Source organism: Mobula hypostoma, chromosome 4 (genome assembly GCF_963921235.1).
Source record: "Mobula hypostoma chromosome 4, sMobHyp1.1, whole genome shotgun sequence".
In the NCBI taxonomy this organism is placed as follows: Eukaryota; Metazoa; Chordata; class Chondrichthyes; order Myliobatiformes; family Myliobatidae; genus Mobula; species Mobula hypostoma.
Window position 1 is genome coordinate 112,553,455 of NC_086100.1, and position 19,529 is coordinate 112,572,983.

At 42.7% G+C, this 19,529-nt stretch overlaps 1 protein-coding gene across 6 annotated transcripts in view; it reads left to right on the forward strand.

The window, feature by feature from the left end:
- Positions 1-19,529, forward strand: part of alpk1 (alpha-kinase 1) — a 132,644-nt gene that overhangs the window by 90,940 nt on the left and 22,175 nt on the right. For 5 of the 6 annotated variants that reach the window (XM_063046370.1, XM_063046369.1, XM_063046368.1 and 2 more), the window contains 6 exons: positions 652-711; positions 2,236-2,322; positions 2,948-3,024; positions 5,849-5,944; positions 11,100-11,204; positions 11,986-14,326. In XM_063046370.1, the coding sequence (XP_062902440.1) occupies positions 652-711; positions 2,236-2,322; positions 2,948-3,024; positions 5,849-5,944; positions 11,100-11,204; positions 11,986-14,326 (2,766 nt within the window). Of the gene's footprint in view, positions 1-651; positions 712-2,235; positions 2,323-2,947; positions 3,025-3,241; positions 3,353-5,848; positions 5,945-11,099; positions 11,205-11,985; positions 14,327-19,529 lie in introns of those variants that run through there. The other variant, XM_063046373.1, reaches the window with a different exon arrangement.

The following is a 19,529-nucleotide window of genomic DNA, read 5'->3' on the forward strand; positions in this document are numbered from 1 at the left end:
GGAAGTAGAAGCATGTGATGGCTGAAATAAAAGAAATCATCAAACAAAATCCATTCCACAGTCCATCAAAATAATCAGTAACGTTTCCAGGTGCATTTTTATACTGAATTAGCTGATCTCAGTGGCAGGACCGCATAATCAGGAATTAAGGAACCAAATGGCCATATTTATCATAGTTAGTATCTGTAGTTATATATTTCAAATTATATTCAGAAAACTAAATATATGATGATAATAATAGATACAACTTGGCCCATTGAGTCTCTGCTTGCGTCTAAAGCAGTTCCGTTAATTCCGTTGCCTCTCTCATTTCCCTGGGAACTGTTCGCTGTCAGTTGCACATCGATTCAACCCAGATTTTCCTGCCAATCACCAACATTAGAGGTAATTCCTTGTCGCCATTTAACCTACTACTTTGGATATCTTTGGGATGTGAGACAAAACGAGCGCCCAAAGTAAACTCACACATTCAGAGGGAGATCATGCAAACTCAACACAGACCACAGTCATGGTCTGGATCAGACCCAGGTCACTAGAGCAATGAGCCAGGTGGCATGACCTGCCATCTGGCTGCATTCACCTGGGGTCTGCTGGGAAATTTTATAAAACCAATCTTCATTATTACTAAATGACTTTTTTTATTATTGACAGGTAAACTTCTAAAAGCTGAATATATCCTGAGCAGTTTGATAATTCATCGTGGGGCAACAGGTTAGTGATATTTTTACAATTGTCTTATTTATGGTTGGCGCAGACATACACAGTGAGTTGCTTTGCAGTTTTGGTTTTAGGAGTGAATAGGAGTCTTCCAGGTGATTCTGATTTGCAGGCTCAGCTTTCTAATGATTTCCAAGGGAAATGCTAAAGAAAAAGTTGCAAACAGGCATGAGGGGGAAAAAGGGGAAAATAAGGAAATTCCATTCATTACACATGTATATTGTCCGTTTATGTCCTTATTGTCCTTTTGTCCGTTATGCTGCTGGCATTTAGAGCAGTAATAAAGTTCTTCCATCTCTGGCGGCATTCACAGTTTTCTTCATCGTGTCAGTAGCTTCCTCCCGGTTTACTGTCAGTCATGCAAGTCCTGGTTGAAGATTCAGGAATACCGTCGCACTCAGAGTAGAAGGATTCTTCATTGCTGTTTCCATAACAGTTTTGTTTGACCGGTCAGCATTGCTCACCCTGAGCTGAACCCCCGAATCTGGAGGATCAGTGGACCACTCTTAGTCTGGCCTCTACCCTTTGATCTATTCGGCATGGGTGACCCTGCCAATAGCCAAAGCATAAAAGCCCTGACTCCAGCTAGCATATCTCTCTGGGTCATTGAAGCATGCAAGCCTCCAAGCCACGACAAGGCTGTAGTCCTCTTGGAGGACATAAGTATATACCAGCAAGCAATCAGTCTTATGCTTGAGTACAGTGATGTTGTGGGAATGGAACTGGACTCTCTGACAGTGGTGTCTGAAAAGAGGATGCTGTCCAAGTTGCATGCCATCTTAGACAATGTCTCCCATCTGCTACATAATGTACTGGTTGGGCACAGGAGTACATTCAGCCAGAGACTCATTCCTCCGAGATGCAATACAGAGCGTCATAGGAAGTCATTCCTGCCTGTGACCATCAAACTTTACAACTCCTCCCTTGGAGGGTCAGACATCCTGAGCCAATAGGCTGGTCCTGGTCTTTTCCTGGCATAATTTACATATTACTATTTAATTATTTATGGTGCAACTGTAACGAAAACCAGTTTCCCTCAGGATCAATAAAGTATGACTATGACTATAATTATCTCAATATCTGATAGCATAATTTACAATATTCCTTGTAACAGGAAGGAATTACAAGGAACTATGGTACTATGGATAATTTATTTACTTTCATGCATTTGGTACATTATAATTTTGTTTTTTATGGAGGTGGTTTTCCAGAGTTTCACATCTTCCACCTCTTGCCAATGCCCTTCACTACCCCAACCCTCATCTCTTGGTTCATTTGAGGCTAAGTTCTCTGGTGTTCTCTTGGGCCACTGTGTGCTTCTGGTGCATAAGGCTTAGGTATGTTCCTAAACGCCCGTCAAACTCCATCTGTATTAGGTCAGCCCCAGGTGTCAAAAAGGCAGTGCTTTGGCTTGTAAACTGGTAAAGTAAAATTAACCAACATATGGCAGGACTTAGTATGGATATTGTGCTTGGTTTTGCTGTTGATTTTTTAAAAACTTTTTTTTGGTATATTCAGGTACTTGGGTCTATGAGAAAAAGAGTGATCGCACACTGGTACAGGCTGTCAGTGTCCAGATAAGGGGACAGATTCTCCAAAAACTTGGTGAGAGTTAAAGCACTTAACACGACATTTAATATTCTTCTGATGTTGCTGGATTGGATCAATATATCATGGTCCAGGTTTGGGAGTGAAGAATGAGTGGATGCATTCATTTCGCAGTTTCAATGGATTATATTGGCCTAAGCCATAAATAAGGAAAAAATTCTTTGTACATCCTTCTTATTAAATACCCAATTGGCTCCACCATCCTGGTGAGCTGTAATGTTGTTTTCAATCCCAATATGAGACACAGTAGCTTAGTGGTTAGGACAACCCTTTACAGTGCAGTTGACCCAGGTTCAATACCTGCTGCTGCCTATAATGAGTTTTTATGTTCTCCCCATGGTTTCCTCCAGGTGCTCTGGTTTCCTCCCACAGTCCAAAGGTGTATCAGTTTGTAGGTTAATTGATCATTGTAAATTGTCCTGTGACTAGGCACAGATTAAATTGCAGGGTTGCTGGATGGCATGGTTCGAAGGACTTATTCCACGCTGTATATCAATCAGTAAATAAAAGAATAAAAGACAATATACCATACATACCAATTTTCACTCAATTGCAAAAAAGAATTCCACATTCGGGGAAAGAAGCTCTAATCCTTGTTGGAATTTCTTCTGGCACATTTTAGGGCTATGGTATGAGGCTGCAGAGATGATCTGGGCTTCCATTGTTGGATTTAATGAGCTTCCTCAGCCGGATAAAAAGGTTTGCTTTTGATTGCTTTTCCTCCTCTAAATTAGACTAAATATTAATCCTTTCCTCATCCCCCTCTCCTTACCATGCTTTTGGCACGCTGGCCTTCAGCAGTCCAGACGTCAAGTCTGGAAGTCGAAATGTGATGTTACAGTTGTACAAGACGTTGCTGAGGCTGTATTTGGAATATTCTGTTGTGTTTTGGCCACAGTGCTAACGCAGTGATGCTATTAAGCTGGAAAGGGAGCAGAAGAGAAAGTTGCCAGGACACAAGGAATGAGTTACGGAGAGTGGTTGGAAAGGCTGGGACTTTACTCATTGGAGCCCAGCAGAATGACAGGTGATCTAAGATAGTTGTATAAAATCATCACGGGCATAGATTGGGTGAATGCACACAGTCATTTGCCAGGGTTGGGAAATGAAGAACTAGAGGGCATACTGAAGGTTTAGTGTGACAGGACAGAGGTTAGGACAGTATCTGAGGACAACTTTTTCACCCAGATGTACACAGGAAATTGCTGAAACAGGCACAGTAATAACATTTAAAAGATACTTGGACAGGTGTAGGGAGAGGTTTAGAAGTTAATGTGCCAAACACAGGCAAATAGGACTACCCTGGATAGGAATCATTGCCGCCATTAACCAGTTGGGCTAAAGGAATTGTTTCTGTGGTGTGGGACTCTACTGCTGTGGGGCATTTTACTGGACCAATATATTTGAATTGAATAACAATTTCAGCTGCTGGCCGAGAATGGTCCAGCAGTGGGAATAACCAGTGCAGCAGGGGGAGAAACCCCTGCCGCAGTGGGAGACACCACTGTCAGCAGGGATTTACGAAGGGGAAATCGTGCTTGACTAATCTTCTGGAATTTTTTGAGGGTGTAACTATGAAAATGGACAAGGGAGAGCCAGTGGATGTAGTGTACCTGGACTTTCAGAAAGCCTTTAATAAAGTCCCACATAGGAGATTAGTGGGCAAAATTAGGGCACATGGTATTGGGGGCAGAGTACTGACGTGGATTGAAAATTGGCTGGCTGACAGAAAACAAAGAGTAGCGATTAACGGGTCCCTTTCGGAATGGCAGGCGGTGACCAGTGGGGTACCACGGGGTTCAGTGCTGGGACCGCAGCTGTTTACAATATATATTAAGGATTTAGATGAGGGAATTAAAAGTAACATTAGCAAATTTGCCAATGACACAAAGCTGGGTGGCAGTGTGAAATGTGAGGAGGATGTTATGAGAATGCAGGGTGACTTGGACAGGCTGGGTGAGTGGGCAGATGCATGGCAGATGCAGATTAATGTGGACAAATGTGAGGTTATCCACTTTGGTGGTAAGAATGGGAAGGCAGATTATTATGTAAATGGAGTCAAGTTAGGAAAAGGGGAAGTACAACGAGATCTAGGTGTTCTTGTACATCAGTCACTGAAAGCAAGCATGCAAGTACAGCAGGCAGTGAAGAAAGCTAATGGCATGCTGGCCTTCATAAAAAGGGGAATTGAGTATAAGAGCAAAGAGGTCCTTCTGCAGCTGTACAGGGCCCTGGTGAGACCACACCTGGAGTACTGTGTGCAGTTTTGGTCTCCAAATTTGAGGAAGGACACTCTTGCTATTGAGGGAGTGCAGCGAAGGTTCACAAGGTTAATTCCCGGGATGGTGGGACTGTCATATGTCAAAAGATTGGAGCGACTGGGCTTGTATACTCTGGAATTTAGAAGGCTGAGAGGGGATCTTATTGAAACATATAAGATTATTAAGGGATTGGACATGCTCGAGGCAGGAAGCACGTTCCTGCTGATGGGTGAGTCCAGAACCAGAGGCCACAGTTTAAGAATAAGGGGTAGGTCATTTAGAACAGAGTTGAGGAAAAAATTTTTTCACACAGAGAGTGGTGGATATATGGAATGCTCTGCCCCAGAAGGCTGTGGAGGCCAAGTCTCTGGATGCTTTCAAGAAAGAGATGGATAGAGCTCTTAAAGACAGTGGAATCAAAGATTATGGGGATAAGGCAGGAACTGGATACTGATTGTGGGTGATCAGCCATGATCACAGTGAATGGCGGTGCTGGTCAAATGGCTGGTCAGTAGGCCAAATGGTCTACTCCTGCACCTATTGTCTATTGACCAGTGCCGCGGTGGGAGAGACCAGTGCAACAGGAGATGAGACCAGAGTGGCAGAGAGGGATATCAAGCCAGAATGTTGTGTCGAATGTTGCAACCCAAAAATTAGCAAGACTAATAATAATCCAACCTGATGACATAGCCATCATTTTCTCCAACCTGATCATGTCTCCCCTCTCCCTCATTCTCTCTTTTTCTTTTCACCCCTTCTCCTCACCTGTCCAACATGTCCATCTGATTCCCCTGCTTCTTCCCTTTCTTCCATGTTCAACTGCCTTTTCCTATCAGATTCCTTCTTCTTCAGCCCTTTAGCTCATCCACCTATCACCTCCCAACTTTTTACTTCAACCCTCTTCTCCCATCCACCCACCTCCTCCTCACCTGCCAGCTTGTACTCCTTTTCCTGCACCACCTTCTTATTCTGGCTTCTGTCCACTTCCTTTCAAGTCCTGATGAAGGATCTGGCCCAAAATGTCAACTATTTATTCATCTCTATTGATGCTGTCTGACTTGCTGAGTTCCTCCGGCATTTTGTGGGAGTTGCATTAGGAAGACTTTGTCATATACACACTAGTTTATAAATTGTACCAGTGAAAATATTACTACTCTCCCTTTCTGACCCCTTCAAAAAAAATCCTAGAAAATCAACTTGAACATGAGATTTCACCATATTTGGAGGTAATATAAATTATATTAAATATTTATAATTTATAGGGTACTTCTACATCACTGGGCATTTTAGCTGATCTGCTGGTTTCGATGAGTGATGAGGATTACTACCACTTTAAGAAGAACCCTCAGATGGATCTGGTAAAGTATATGTAACTGTTAATCCTTCTGAAAGTTAATGCCCATATTTCTGAATGATAAAAGGCAGCAAATGAACTCTGCACATGTTAGTCTAGAGATTGCCAGATTAAGTGTAATTTCATCTGGAAGTTGCGAAAGGTGCTGATTAATCTTTCAGTTTGTTGTTTCTTAGAGTGACATTTCAAGGGTTACATTGCAGTGACAGAATCAATAAATTGTCAAACCATCAAAGCTTAAAATTAAATATTTTAACCAGAATAATGTAACCAAGGATTTTGGAGCTTATCATTGTGTTTGGAATTGAACCAAATCTTTTAACACAAGGCAAGAAGAATGCCACCATTTGAACTATAACTACACTATGCATCCGTTTTCAGTAAGTACAGACAATAAACCCAAAGGGCAATTCATCAGAAAAATCTTTCCCCAACAATTGACAAGAATTTGAGTCTCTCTGTCCAGGGAAGAGTTACATATGAATACAAGAAATGGGGATGGGAATATAAGGAGATGGGAACCGGAATGATAGAGTGGAGGAAGGGGAAACAGAAATAAATCTAAGATAGTGAGCAGTAAAGATGTCAGGAAAGACAGGCAGGTGATGGGACAAATTTGTAGCCACTGGGATGAGTTGCAGTGCAGTAAAGTTGCAGTGAGATCAAAGCGAAAAGCACCAGATACTGGTCTTAAAGTGTTATACTTAAATGCACACAGCATAAGGAATAAAGTGGATGATCTTGTCGTACAGCTAGAGATTGGCAGGTATGATATTGTGGCCATCACTGAGACATGGCTAAAGGATGCATGTCTCTGGGAGCTGAACGTCCAAGGATACACGGTGTATCGGAAGGATAGGAAGGTAGGTAGGCAGATGGGGAGGTGTGGCTTTATTGGTAAGAAATTATACTAAATCATTAGAAAGAGGTGACATAGGATTGGAAGGTGCAGAATCTTGATGGGTTGAGCTAAGAAATCACAGGGGTAAAAGGACCCTGATGGCAGTTATTTATAGGCCTCCAAACAGCTGCAGTGACGTGGACTACAAATTACAACAGGAAATAGAAAAGGCTTGTCAGAAGGGCAGTGTTATGATAATTGTGGGGGATTTTAACATACGAGTGGATTGGAAAAATCAGGTCGGCACTGGATCTCAAGAGAGAGAATTTGTAGAATGTCTGCGAGTTGGCTTTTTAGAACAGCTTGTTGTTGAGTCCACTAGGGGATTGGCTGTACTGGATTGGGTATTGTGTAATGAACCGGAGGTGATAAGAGAGATTGAGGTGAAGGAACCCTTAGGAGGCAGTGATCATAACATGATTGAGTTCACTGTGAAATTTGAAAAAGAGAAGCCGAAATCTGATGTGTCTGTATTTCAGTGGAGTAAAGCAAATTACAGTGGCATGAGAGAGGAACTGGCCAAAGTTGACTGGAAAGGGACACTGGCGGGAAAGACGGCAGAGCAGCAGTGGCTGGAGTTTATGCGAGAAGTGAGGAAGGTACAAGACAGGTATATTCCAAAAAGGAAGAAATTTTCAAATGGATAAAGGTTGCAACCGTGGTTGACAAGAGAAGTCAAAGCCAAAGTTAAAGCAAAGGAGAGGGCATACAAGGAAGCAAAAATTAGTGGGAAGACAGAGGATTGGGAAGTCTCTAAAACCTTACAAAAGGAAACTAAGGAGGTCATTAAGAGGGAAAAGATTAACTATGAGAGGAAGCTAGCAAATAATATCAAAGAGTATAGTAAAAGATTTTTCAAGTATATAAAGAGTAAAAGACAGGTGAGAGTAGATATAGGACTGATAGAAAATGATGCTGGAGAAATTGTAATGGGAGATAAGGAGATGGCGGAGGAATTGACCAAGTATTTTGCATCAGTCTTCACTGAGGAAGACATCAGCAGTATACCTGACACTCAAGGGTGGCAGGGAGGAGAAGTGTGCGCAGTCACAATTACGACAGAGAAAGTACTCAGGAAGTTGAATAGTCTAAAGATAGATAAATCTCCCGGACCAGATGGACTGCACCCTTGTGTTCTGAAGGAAGTAACTGTGGAGATGGCAGAGGCATTAGCGATGATCTTTCAAAAGTCAATAGATTCTGGCATGGTTCCGGAGGACTGGAAGATTGCAAATGTCACTCCACTATTTAAGAAGGGAGCAAGGAAGCAAAAAGGAAATTATAGACCTGTTAGCTTGATGTCGGTGGTTGGGAAGTTGTTGGAGTCGATTGTCATGGATGAGGTTACGGAGTACCTGGAGGCATATGATAAGATAGGCAGAACTCAGCATGGATTCCTTAAAGGAAAATCCTGCCTGACAAACATATTACAATTTTTTGAGGAAATTACAAGTAGGCTAGACAAGGGAGATGTAGTGGATGTTGTATATTTGGATTTTCAGAAGGCCTTTGACAAGGTGCCACACATGAGGCTGCTTAACAAGATAAGAGCCCATGGAATTACGGGAAAGTTACATACGTGGATAGAGCGTTGGATGATTGGCAGGAAGCAGAGAGTGGGAATAAAGGGATCCTATTCTGGTTGGCTGCCGGTTACCAGTGGTGTTCCACCAGGGTCCGTGTTGGGGCCACTTCTTTTTACATTGTACATCAACGATTTGGATTATGGGACAGATGGCTTTGTGGCTAAGTTTGCTGACGACACGAAGGTAGGTGGAGGGGCCAGTAGTGCTGAGGAAACGGAGAGTCCGCAGAGAGAATTCGACAGATTGGAAGAATGGGCAAAGAAGTGGCAAATGAAATACAATGTTGGAAAGTGTATGGTTATGCACTTTGGCAGAAGAAATAAATAGGCAGAATATTATTTAAATGGGGAAAGAATTCAAAGTTCTGAGATGCAACGGGACTTGGGAGTCCTTGTACAGGATACCCTTAAGGTTAACCTCCAGGTTGAGTCGGTGGTGAAGAAGGCGAATGCAATGTTGACATTCATTTCTAGAAGAATAGAGTATAAGAGCAGGGATGTGATGTTGAGGGTCTATAAGGCGCTGGTGAGACCTCACTTGGAGTACTGTGGGCAGTTTTGGTCTCCCTATTTAAGAAAGGATGTGCTGACATTGGAGAGGGTACAGAGAAGATTCACTAGAATGGTTCTGGGAATGAGAGGGTTAACATATGAGGAACATTTATCCACTCTTGGACTGTATTCCTTGGAGTTTAGAAGAATGAGGGGAGACCTCATAGAAACATTTCGAATGTTGAAAGGCATGGACAGAGTGGATGTGGCAAAGTTGTTTCCCATGATGGGGGAGTCTAGTACGAGAGGGCATGACTTAAGGATTGAAGGGTGCCCATTCAGAACAGAAATGCGAAGAAATTCTTTTAGTCAGAGGGTCATGTATCTATGGAATTTGTTGCCACGGGCAGCAGTGGAGGCCAAGTCATTGGGTGTATTTAAGGCAGAGATTGGTAGGTATCTGAGTAGCCAGGGCATCAAAGGTTATGGTGAGAAGGCGAGGGAGTGGGACTAAATGGGAGAATGGATCAGCTCATGATAAAATGGCGGAGCAGACTCAATGGGCCAAATAGCCGACTTCTGCTCCTTTGTCTTATAGTCTTAAGAAATAGAAGCAAAAATAGGTAATTCAGCCTATAAAACCTGCCTTGCCATTCAACAATGTCATGCTGTTGACATAATGTTGTTGAATGGCAGGACAGGTTTTAAAGGCTGAAACACCATTTTCCTGCTCTATCATCACATGCCATGACATGTCTAACATTTGGAAATCGATCAATTTCTGTTTGATAGGCCTCCATAGTTAGAGAATCCAAAGAGTCACAGCTCTGTGAATGAACAAGTCATTCCTCACTTCAATCCTAAGTACATACCCACTTTTCTGACTGTGATCCCTGATTCTAGATTTCTCAGCCAAGGGGAACAATCTAGTGTATCTACCCTATCAAGTGCTCTAGGCATTTTCTACCTTTCAATTAGATCACCTTTCACTCTTCTAAACTTTAGAGAGTACAGGCCTGCTCTACTGAATCTCTCCTTAAATAACAAAGAAGCCATCCCAGGAACCAGTCTGGTGCATCTTCATCGCAGTCCCTCTACAACAAGTATATTCGCTTTTTTCAGTTACTTTAGTTGAAGCAAAGAGTGAGTGGGATTAAAAGGGAGACTGAATGGTTATGTGAGAGAGGAAGAGAAAGGATTGTCTGATAGAACTGGAAAAACAGGGATGAGAAAGGGCTCATGCAGAGCATAATGGCAAAACGCCCTGTGCTCTGCTGTAGACACTAGGGAAGGAATATGCAAAGGTGTTTTGCATGTGAGCTACCTGAGGTAAAAATATGAGGCAAAAGCACATCAATATAATATTCTTTTAGTTACACGTTGATGGCAATTAGTACAAATGGACCCACAGGTTACCCAAAGCAACTTAACACACCTGAATCACTTTACAGACTAATCTTGAGACCTTTGACAGAAAGCAGCATGTGAGGGGAAGATGCAACCCTTTAGTCATGTAACCAGCGCCATTCTGCCTGATACATTCTACATTAGATTAAAGTCTCTGGCAATGGAAGCAGCACTTGAAGATTGTCAATGGAAGCAGATTTTTGACATGCTTATACTTGTCCTCATCTAAGTCTGCATCATGCAATGGCCTATATCACTGCTGCCACTTTTGTCATGGACTATCATTGGTACACATGTTCTAAACATTGTGACAACAAAGTATCGCAAAGTGAGTTATGCTAGGAGGTAGCACAGTAACGTAATGGCTAGCACAACGCTTTACAGTACAGGCAAAACAGGTTCAATTGCCGCCACTGCCTGTAAGGAGTCTGTACATTCTCCTCGTGACTGTGTGGGTTTCCTCCCACAGTCCAAGGACGTAGCAGTTAGTCGGTTAATTAGTCATTGTAACTTGTCCTTTGATTAGGCTAGGACTAAGTCAGGGGTTGCTGGGAGGTGCGGCTCGAAGGACCTATTCCACGCTGTATCTCAATAAACAAATTAATAAATGAGTCAGCAAGAGAAGTGGTGGTTATTATCAAGGTAGTTAGTGGCTAAACGTAGCTGATGCAAGACAGATCTCAAATTACTTAAATGAAAAAGAGAGATTAGTGATCTAGCAGGATTATCATCTTGTATTTAGAAATGCAGCCTGATGTTCTGGTTGTCTCTCAGATCCTGGTTGAGGAATGCACTGATCGACTCTTATCAGCTGCTGAAGCAAGCAAACTGGCAGCTGTGCTCAGTCAGTACAACCCACTCTTCGTGCTGACAAACCTGGTGAGTACAGAACAGGAAGCAGTGTTGGAGAAACCTGTTAAATTATCCCAAATAGAGTTCTTTTGTTTAAATCTACTTTATTGCATTCAAGTGACAGGGTTGTAAACTTAAACCAAACAAAATGAACCCTTTGGGAAAACAAAGCCCAGGTATAGTTGAGAGCTTATTCAATATCCAAATTCTCTAATAGCTTGAAAACTGTTGTGTAATGACATTACTGAGCAGCAAACTGAAATGTGATGTGGGTCAAGAGCAGCATCCTGGAATAGTTCTGAGCCTGGGATGTTGAAAAGGATAATGATCTTGACTTCGATGGTGCCGGCAGTCTTCTAGCCTGTGTGTACCTCTCTGAGGTTGCAAGAAGACACAGTTCTCAGTGAAGATGTCTTGACGCAGTATGGTGTGAGTAGGTACTGTTCCTCAGAGAAGTTTCGCCATGAACAAGAATCCTATGGAAGTCCCTCCAAAGTGGTTTCCATAGCTGGTTGTGATACCTCTGACACCTTGGTTCCATTTTCACCCTGTCCAGTAAGACAAGTGTTAGGGATTGCTGTTATTATGTGGAATATTACTTTTCAAAGGTTCAAAGCATGTATCCATACAACTCTGAAATTTGTCTTCTCCAGATTGATATTTCCAATATATTCCGGGCTTGTTTCACATTTCAAGTATCTGTAATGTTTTGTTTTAGGTCTATTAATATCATGCTGGTAGGGAATAAGGGCATTTACCACCAAAACAGTTTAATGTTAACTGAAGCTTCCTATTTCTTCCTTCCCAGAATATTTATGGAACATGCCTCCTTTCTTATAGTTTTAAGGGGAATGATTCGAAGGAGAAAAATCAGTTCTACCTTTTACAAGCAAAAGAGGCTTTTGAAATAGGTCTCCTTACGAAGAGAGATGATGATGTTATAACAAGTAAACAGGAACTGCATGGATTTGTTAAAGCCGCTTTCTCTCTTACAACTGTGCACAAGTGGCTTACGGGTAACAATGAAATCCTTGTGAAGATGAGGCAACTGTGTAAAGAAGCAATGAGAAAATTATACCTCTACAGTACTCAGAACCAGGAAGTTTTGGCTCAGGAGATCATGGAACTGATCAGCCAAATTAAAGTTTCTTTGCAAATAAAAGATCTCTGCAATTCTGACAGCAAGTCTTATGTCCCAGACCACTATAAACATTACTGGGATAAGCCAATAGTGAAGGGAAGGGTGGCCTTTGATGAAATCCTAGCCAGGCACAAACAATACCACAGAACAATATGCACAGTATTTGAAGGTAGTTGTAGAAGACAACAAAATAGCAAGGGAGTTTCAAAATATAGCTGTATAACTGCTTTTAAGACAGAAACCAAAGAACTTGATACTGCTAATGCCAAAGCAAGCATTCCTCATCAATGGGATCTTGATGCCTCTCAGCATTCTCTACCTGAAGAGAAGAAAGCATTGCAAAACAAACAGGAGATGCATAACAAGAGGCATGAATTAATGAAGGTGACCAAACCGGAGAACCAAGATGCAGACCCTTTGAAAGACCACACCTGCTCAAGGAATGACCAACCACATAGCACTGGTAGAAATCTGGGTGGTGTAACCTTGAAGGAGAAGGGTAACACCAAGAAAGGATGCACAGACCATCTGAGTGACTGTCATGGCTTCAGCTCCTCCTCAAAGTCCTGCCTGGAAACATCTGGGTCAGGATTATCTGACAGCTGGGAGGAAGTTATCAAGGGCAAGGACAGTGGACCCCCCAGCAGTGGAAGTAAACCTTGTCTGCTCACTGTGGACACAGAATGTTCAACAGTTTTAACTGAGGAAATCGGAGAGCATCAGCAGGATGATTTAAAAAAACAAACTGCACTTTCTGTCTTTCCATCAGAACATACATTGTCTCAAACATATAAACAGTTTAGTGATTCAAATACTAACTGTACTCCAGGCAATATGGAGAAGAAAATTCCTTCAGCTTTATCTTCAGTTGAACACAGGTCTTCCACAGTGGCTGGCCCTGATAGAAAGACTGCTGATGACAATGCAAAAGACCATGAACCAGACAGTTATGTAGAGACTGCCGGTCATGATCAGAGTTGTGAAACTACTTACCAAACCTCAGTAACTCCTTCAGATTCAGCAAACGTGTGGAGAGTTTCCAGTTCCTCTTCAATAGAGTGCAGTTCATTTGAGATGATTGACTCTGATGCAGATACTGTTGATGACAGAGAAAAGGATAATAAAACAAATAATTTTATAGGGTCCCCTGGATATGTGCCAAACCCTCATTCTTCATCAGATCCAACTGGTAAAGGCACAATAACTCATTCGGATTCACTGAACATTAGGAAGGTTAGCTCAGCTTCTTCAGGACAGAGTAACTCATTTGAGATGATTGACACTGATGCAGAAACTGCTGATGACACTCAGAGTGATCTGAATGATTTTCATATGGGCACAAGTGAAAACAGCCTTGCAAAGTCCTCTTATTCTCAGCCACGTTCAAATGCTGTGGAGCCTATCATAATTGACAGTGATCATTCAGGGAGCCTTACAAAGAGAAGCCAGGTGATATCCGAGAAAAACAGATCAGTTGAATTGATATCAGTCGACCCTACAGCAGAGACGGTTGAAGAAACAGAAGAAAGCCATTTTTCTCCAATTCCTCAAGGAGCTTCTGAAAGTCAGCATTCAGATGAAAGCAAGAAACAGGAGACACATCATCAAGATGCAGTCCAAATGAAGGATTGCTCTGCTCAATCTATGTTACCCATCAGAGAATTAGACAAAGATCACTGTAAGGCATCGTTTGTAGCAGCTGAAAGTGCTGACAATGTCGTGAGTAACCAGTCTCTGAACAGCAGTGTCAACTCCAGCTCTTCCAACAGATCATGGTGCAAATCACTTTTCTCAGGCAGTGGATCTGACCTCGATTATGTAAGTTCATCACCAAGTTCAAGCAGCAGCTCTTTCGTGTTTCTTTCCAAAAAGATGCAGAGCGTTAAGAAACGTGTTATAACTGATGAAGATTATAAGATGTTGTGTGCAGGTGTAACCCACGAGTGGCTTATGGAGAGAATTACTGGCACTGGGGTATTTTACCCTCACAAACTAAAAGACATTTATCGTAAGTACTTTTAATCATTTTATAGATGCTATTAGTATTATTTGATAAATTAAGACAATCTTAATTTAATTATTTCTCCAATTTCTTTTATCTCTTGCAAACCTCAGACTCATATTTTATTTCTAGAAAATGCTTTTTTATCTAAGAAGTCATTTAAGGAAGAAAGACCTAGAATTACATGCATCTTTCACAACCTCAGGACCTCCAAAGAAGTTTATGACCTATCAAATGAAGTATAATCAATCTCGTAGGACAATGTTGATTCATAAATATTGGCCAAGATAACAAGTTGGCCTTAATATCCTTACCTCACTGAATGCCTGGTAGGAACAAAAATAATATGGCAATTAATATTTAATTGGGTGGCAGAGTGGAGATACAAGACATCTCCACAAAAGGAGGTGTAAGGCATTCCTTCCCTTTGCTTCCCTGTAGGTCACTCTTGGGCAAGATGCAGCCCTACTTAGACACCTCCAAATCTGGGTCATGTGAAGCCATGGGAGCAGGTGGTTCATAATACAAGTCCTGGTTGTGTGACCAGTGATGCCAAGCAGACAATCTCTGAAGAGTATTGATAATGGCTGGGGTCACCCATCTTGTAAAGACACTGCCAAGAAGGCGGCAATAGCAAACCACTTCTGTAGAAAAGTTTGCCAAGCACGATCGTGGTCATACAACATGGCACATAATGATGATGACACAGTACATACTCTCCTTATTATTTTAAGGTTTTGCATACATTTTACACAAGATGGCATTTTTCATAATTACACCTCTTGGCTTCTCAAATTTCCTTAATATAAGAGTCAACACTTCCTTCTAGGTCACAGAGGCCTAGAATTTACTGGGGTCTGCAGAGGATTGTTAAACAATTGCATTGCTCCTGGACCAGTTGCTTAGAAATTAGATAGCATCAGATGCAACTGAACCGAGTTTACGTGAATTAGCACTCTTTCTAGCACTCTGCACCAGTACAGAGAATGCTTAATGAAATCTGTATATTTGTGGCCTGGCATGGGACTGTGTTTATGGCATCTCAGGGAACCCATGGATTTGGGGAGGATCGCAGATAGAAAAGGAGTGAGGGTTGAGGGCTGGGAGTGCTGAAACAGTGGGTGGCTATTGGTAGTCATGGATGCAATCAGTAGCTACAGTAGCAGTCTGTGGCCAGCGGTTGTTGAGGGTGGGTTTGGATGAGGTTGGTTTAGGCAGGAGGTTGGCAGGTGGACAAATCTTGGTCAATGGGTGATAGATAGTAAGATACTTTATTAATCCCAAAGGAACTTACAGTGTCACAGTAGCATTATAAGTGCACAGATATACAAGTATTAGAAGAGAAGTAAGAAAGAATAAATAAGAAAGAGAAAAAAAGTTACCCCAGTCTACAGAAGGGTGTCATCAATTCCCTGGCAGTAGGTTGACTCATTATGGAGCCTAATGGCCGAGGGTAAGAATGACCTCATGTAGCGCTATTTGGAGCAGTGCAGTTATCTTAGTCTATTACTAAACGTGCTCCTCTGTTCAGCCAAGGTGGCATGCAGAGGGTGAGAACATTGTCTAGAATTGCCAGAATTTTCTGTAGGGTCCTGTGTTCTACCACAGCCTCCAGTGTGTCCAGTTTGACTCCTATAACAGAGCCAGCCTTTTTAATCAGCTTATTGAGTCTGTTGACATCACCCGTGTTGATGCCATTGCCCCAGCACACCACCACACAGAAGATTGTACTGGTGACAGCAGACTGGTGGAACATGTGAAGGAGAGGCTAGCATACTCCAAGGGACCTCAGTCTCCTCAGGAAGTAGAGATGACCCTGGTCCTTCCTGTACACAGCCTCTGTGTTGGTCCTCTAATGTTACTAAAGTGGAGCTGCAGATGATTCAGCTTGCCCCATTTGACAGTGTCCTCCACCAGGGCCCTGTATTCATCCTCCTGTTCTCCCTTTATACACCCAAATATTGCTGAGTGATCAGAGAATTTCTGCAGATGACATGACTCAGTGTTGTATCTAAAGTCCGAGGTGTACAGGGTAAACAGAAAGGGAGCCAATACAGTCCCCTGTGGGGCCCCAGTGCTGCTTATAGCCATGTCTGACACAGAGCTCTGAAGCCCCACATACTGTGGTCTGCCAGTCAGGTAGTCCATTATCCAGGATACAATGGAAGTGTCAACCTGCATTGAACAGAGCTTTTCCCCCAGCAATGAGGGCTGTATGGTGTTGAAGGCATGTGAGAAATCATAAAGCATAATCCTCACAGTGCTGCCCTGCTTATCCAAATGGGAGTAGGCTCTGTTCAGCAGGTGGATGACAGCACTGTCAACTCCAATGTGCTCCTGGTAGGCAAACTGCAGGGGATCGAGGGCTGATCTGACCAGGGGTCAGAGGTGAGCCAGGACCAGCGTCCTAGCGTCTTTATGATATGTGAGGTCAGGGCCGATGGACGGTTCAAGACTTTCGCTTGGCCCTTCTTGGGTACTGCGACCACACATGATGTTTACCTCATAGATGGGACCCTTTCCAGGCTGAGACTCAGATTGAAAATGCATTGGAGAACTCCACGCAGGGTCTCAGCACACTCCTTCAAGACCTACTAGGGGAGAAAACTGTTAAATAAATAACCCTAGGATATCTACCCTGGTACTCCAAGAGGACCAGAACCTTGTTGTAGGGTTTGGAGACTTGTGTACCTTGATGACCCAGAGAGCGATGTTGGCTAGAGTTAGGGCCTTATGCTTTGGCTCTTGAAAGAGTACCCATGCCAAACAGTTCAAAGAGTAGAAGCCAGACTAAGAGTTTCCACTAGTCCTCCAGGTTTGGGTATTCAGCTCAGGGATAACAATCCTAACTGGTAAAATAAAACTGTTACAAAAACAGCAATGAAGAATCCATCTGTAGCTGTGTGCGACAGAGATGAGGGACCTTCACTGGTGCCCTAAATGCCAGCAGTGTAACGGACAGTATTTAAGTGAACCTGCCCTGGTGAGGTTCCAGGTACCGGCCTGGTACCACAGGGGAAGATCACAGGAGCAGGTTTGACAGGCCCAATACAAGTCTGCTGCCACCAGAGAGGCCAGTAGACCATGTGGGATTCTCCTGTGATTGCAGGAGAGGCATCCAAATGTGAGCTGAACACCACAGCCCAGGGTCTTCCCTGCCATACATGGCATATGCATGAAGGAACTCAAAACAAAAATTGCTGGCTATGAACACACCACGAGCTGCTGGTACTGTGCTTTTGATAGAACTTGAGTCACATAGCTTACATACAAAGGGGGCAACCCAAATTAATCTTCAACAACATTGTTTCCAGTCATTGCTCCACCTGCACTCCCATCTTACAACTCTGCCGTCCTCCTTTGCCGTTACTCTGGCATTTATACTGCCAGCAGATCTTATTTCAAATGCTTGTGACATACAAATAATTAGTTCTCAATATTTGACCCATCCAGTCTTCTCAGCCACTTCATCATGGCTGATCCATTTTCCCTCTCAGCCCACATCTCCTGCCTTCTCTCTGTATCCCTTCACACCATGACCAAACAAGAATCTATTAATCTCTGTATTAAATATACATTAATACTTGGCCTACAAAGCTTCCTGTGGTAACAAATTCTACAGATTCACCACTCTCTGGCCACAGAAATTCCTCATCTCCATTCTAAAAGGATGCCCCTCTATTCTGAGGCTGTCCTCTGGTCTTAGACTCTCCCACCATAGGAAACACCCTCTCCACATCCACCCTACATCCACTCTATCAAGGCCTTTCACCATTTGATAGGTTTCAATGAGGTCACCCTCATTCTTCTGAATTCCAGTGAATAAAGGCCCAGAGCCATCAAATGCTCTTCATATGACAAGCTGTTGAAGCCTGGGATCATTTTTGTGCATCTCCTTTGAACCTTCTCAGTTTCCGCTCATCCTTTCTAAGATAAGGGTCCCAAAACTGCTCACAATACTCCAAGTGAGGCTTCACCAGCACTTATTGAAGTCTCAACCTTACATCCTTTTATATTCTAGTCCTCTTGAAATGAACACTAACATCGCATTTGTTCCTCACCACAGACTCAGCCTGCAAATTCACATTTAGGAACTACTGCATAAAGACTCCCAAATCCCTTTGTACCTCAATTTTTTGTATTTTCTCTCCATTTAGAAGATAGTCAACACTTTCATTTCTTCTACCCAAGTGCATGGTCATACACTTTCCGACACTGTATTACGTCTGCTATATCTTTGCCCGTTCTCCTGATCCAAGTCCTTTTGTAGCCTCTCTCCTTCCTCAAAACTACCTCCCCTCTATCAATCTTCTTATCATCTGCAAACATTGCAACAAAGCCATCAATTCTGTCATCCAAATCATTGACATATAACGTGAGAAGAATTGGTCCCAACACAGTCCCCTGTGGAACACCACTAGTCACTGACAGCCAGACAGAAAAAGCTCCCTTTATTCCTATCTTTGCCTCCTGCCAGTCAGCCATTGCTTTATACATGCTCGAATCTTCCCTGTAATACCATGGGTCCATAGCTTGTTAAGCAGCCTTGTGTGGCACCTTGTAAAAGACCTGAAAGTCCACATACACAACATCAACTGATTCTCCTTTGTCTATTGTGCTTGTTATTTCTTCAAAGGATTCCAACAGATTTGTCAGGCAAGATTTTCCCTTGAGGAAACCATACTGACTATGGCCTAGTACCCTGAAACCACATGCTTTACAATGGACTCCAGCACCTTCCCAAACACTGAGGTCAGACTAACTGGTCTATAATTTCCTTTCTTCTGCTTCTCTCTCTCTCGTTGAATAGTGCAGTGACATTTGCAAATTTCCAGTCTTCTGGAACCATTCCAGAATTTAGTGATTATTGAAAAATCATTACAAATACTTCCACAATATCTTCAGTCACCTCTTTCAGAACCCAGGGGTGTACATCATCTGGTCTGGGTGACTTATCTACCTTCAGCCATATCAGGTTCCCAAGAACCTTCTCCCTAGTAATGGCAACTTCACACACTTCATGACCCCCTGATACCTGGAACTTCCACCATACTGCTTGTGTCTTCCACTGATTCAAAATACTTATTCAGTTCGTCCACTATTTCCTTGTCCCCTATTACTACCTCTCCAGCACTGTTTCCCAGTGGTCCAATATCCATTCTAGCCTCTCTTTTACACTTTATGTATCTGAAGAAACTTTTGGTAGCCT